The sequence below is a fragment of the Chlorella variabilis genome (assembly GCF_000147415.1).
Source record: "Chlorella variabilis unplaced genomic scaffold CHLNCscaffold_3, whole genome shotgun sequence".
Classification (NCBI taxonomy): domain Eukaryota; kingdom Viridiplantae; phylum Chlorophyta; class Trebouxiophyceae; order Chlorellales; family Chlorellaceae; genus Chlorella; species Chlorella variabilis.
Genome location: NW_005435085.1, coordinates 468,781 through 470,005, shown reverse-complemented (window position 1 = coordinate 470,005; position 1,225 = coordinate 468,781). Strand labels below are relative to the sequence as shown.

Below are 1,225 nucleotides of genomic sequence, written 5' to 3'. Positions count from 1 at the left end.
TGCCTGTCCGCAGGAGGAGCTGGAGGTGGGCCTGCGCTTCTGCGGGCTGGCGGTGATGGTGAACCCGCTGCGGCGCGACACCACCGCCGTGGTGGCGCAGCTGCACGACGCCGGCATCCGCACCGTGATGGTGACGGGCGACCACGCCGCCACCGCCGCCAGCGTGGCGCGCCTGTGCGGCATGCTGTGCGCCAACCGGGCCGTGGCCACCGCCGACACGGCGTGCGGGGAGGGGCGGGTGCAGGACAGCGAGCTCGCGCTGCGCGGGACGGCGCCCGACGGCGCGCCGCTGCCCGGCGGCACGGAGGAGCTGCTGGCGGGGGTGGCGGCGGGGTCGCTGGCGGCGGCCGTCACGGGGCGCGGCTTTGAGAAGGTGGGGGCACCCGCTGGCATGCACGCGGCCTTGGGCTGGCCCCACCCACCATCCCTGTGCAGCCCAGCCTACGCAACCACCCAGCCTGTGCTTGCTCCCACCGGCCTGCCTCCCCTGCCCCATCCTCCCCTGCCCCCTCCTCCCACCGGTTGCACACAACAGCTGCAAGAGGTTGGGCTGCTGGAGCCCTTCCTGCGCCACGCGGGCGTGTTTGCGCGCATGTCCCCCGACGACAAGCGCGCGCTCATGGAGCTGCTGGGCGACGGCGCCCTGGGCGAGGACGGCGGCGAGGTGGCGGGGCTGGGCCACCACGTCGGCTTCTGCGGCGACGGCGCCAACGACGTGGGCGCGCTCAAGGCGGCGCACGTGGGCGTGTCACTGTGCGAGGCGGAGGCGTCGGTGGCGGCGCCGCTGACCTCCAAGCGCCAGACCATCGCCTGCATGCCCGCGGTCATCGCCGAGGGGCGCTGCTCCCTGGTCACCTCCTACATCATCTTCAAGTTCGTCATCGTCTACGCCTTCATACAGGTGGGGTGGTGGGGGGCGCTGTGATGGCGTGCAGCCCACCACAGCCACAACGGAAGCCCTGCCAGCCCACCCCTGCCAGCCCCCAACCCCCGCAGACCTTTGGCGTGGCCATCCTGTACAGCTACGGCGGGTCGGTGGGCAACTACCAGTACCTGGTGCAGGCGCGTGGCAGGGGGCGCGCGCGCTGCTGCTGCCGCCCACCGCCTCGGCATCTGTGCGCCGGCGCCGGCTGGCCGCTGGGGTGCACGCCCCGCGCGCCGCCCCTCCCCGATTCCCGCACGGTGCCCAGGGTGCCGGCTGAGCGGGCGGCAGCCTGCCCCAGCC

The 1,225-nt window shown here is 74.3% G+C and overlaps 1 protein-coding gene across 1 annotated transcript; it reads left to right on the top strand.

Annotated features, from left to right (window-relative positions):
* Positions 1-55: 55 nt before the first annotated feature.
* On the top strand, positions 56-1,202 carry CHLNCDRAFT_140416 (hypothetical protein; the record flags this gene model as incomplete). Its single annotated transcript, XM_005850771.1, has 4 exons — positions 56-373; positions 536-901; positions 997-1,056; positions 1,191-1,202. 4 exons carry the CDS (start codon positions 56-58, stop codon positions 1,200-1,202), a joined length of 756 nt encoding a protein of 251 aa, XP_005850833.1.
* Positions 1,203-1,225: the final 23 nt, after the last annotated feature.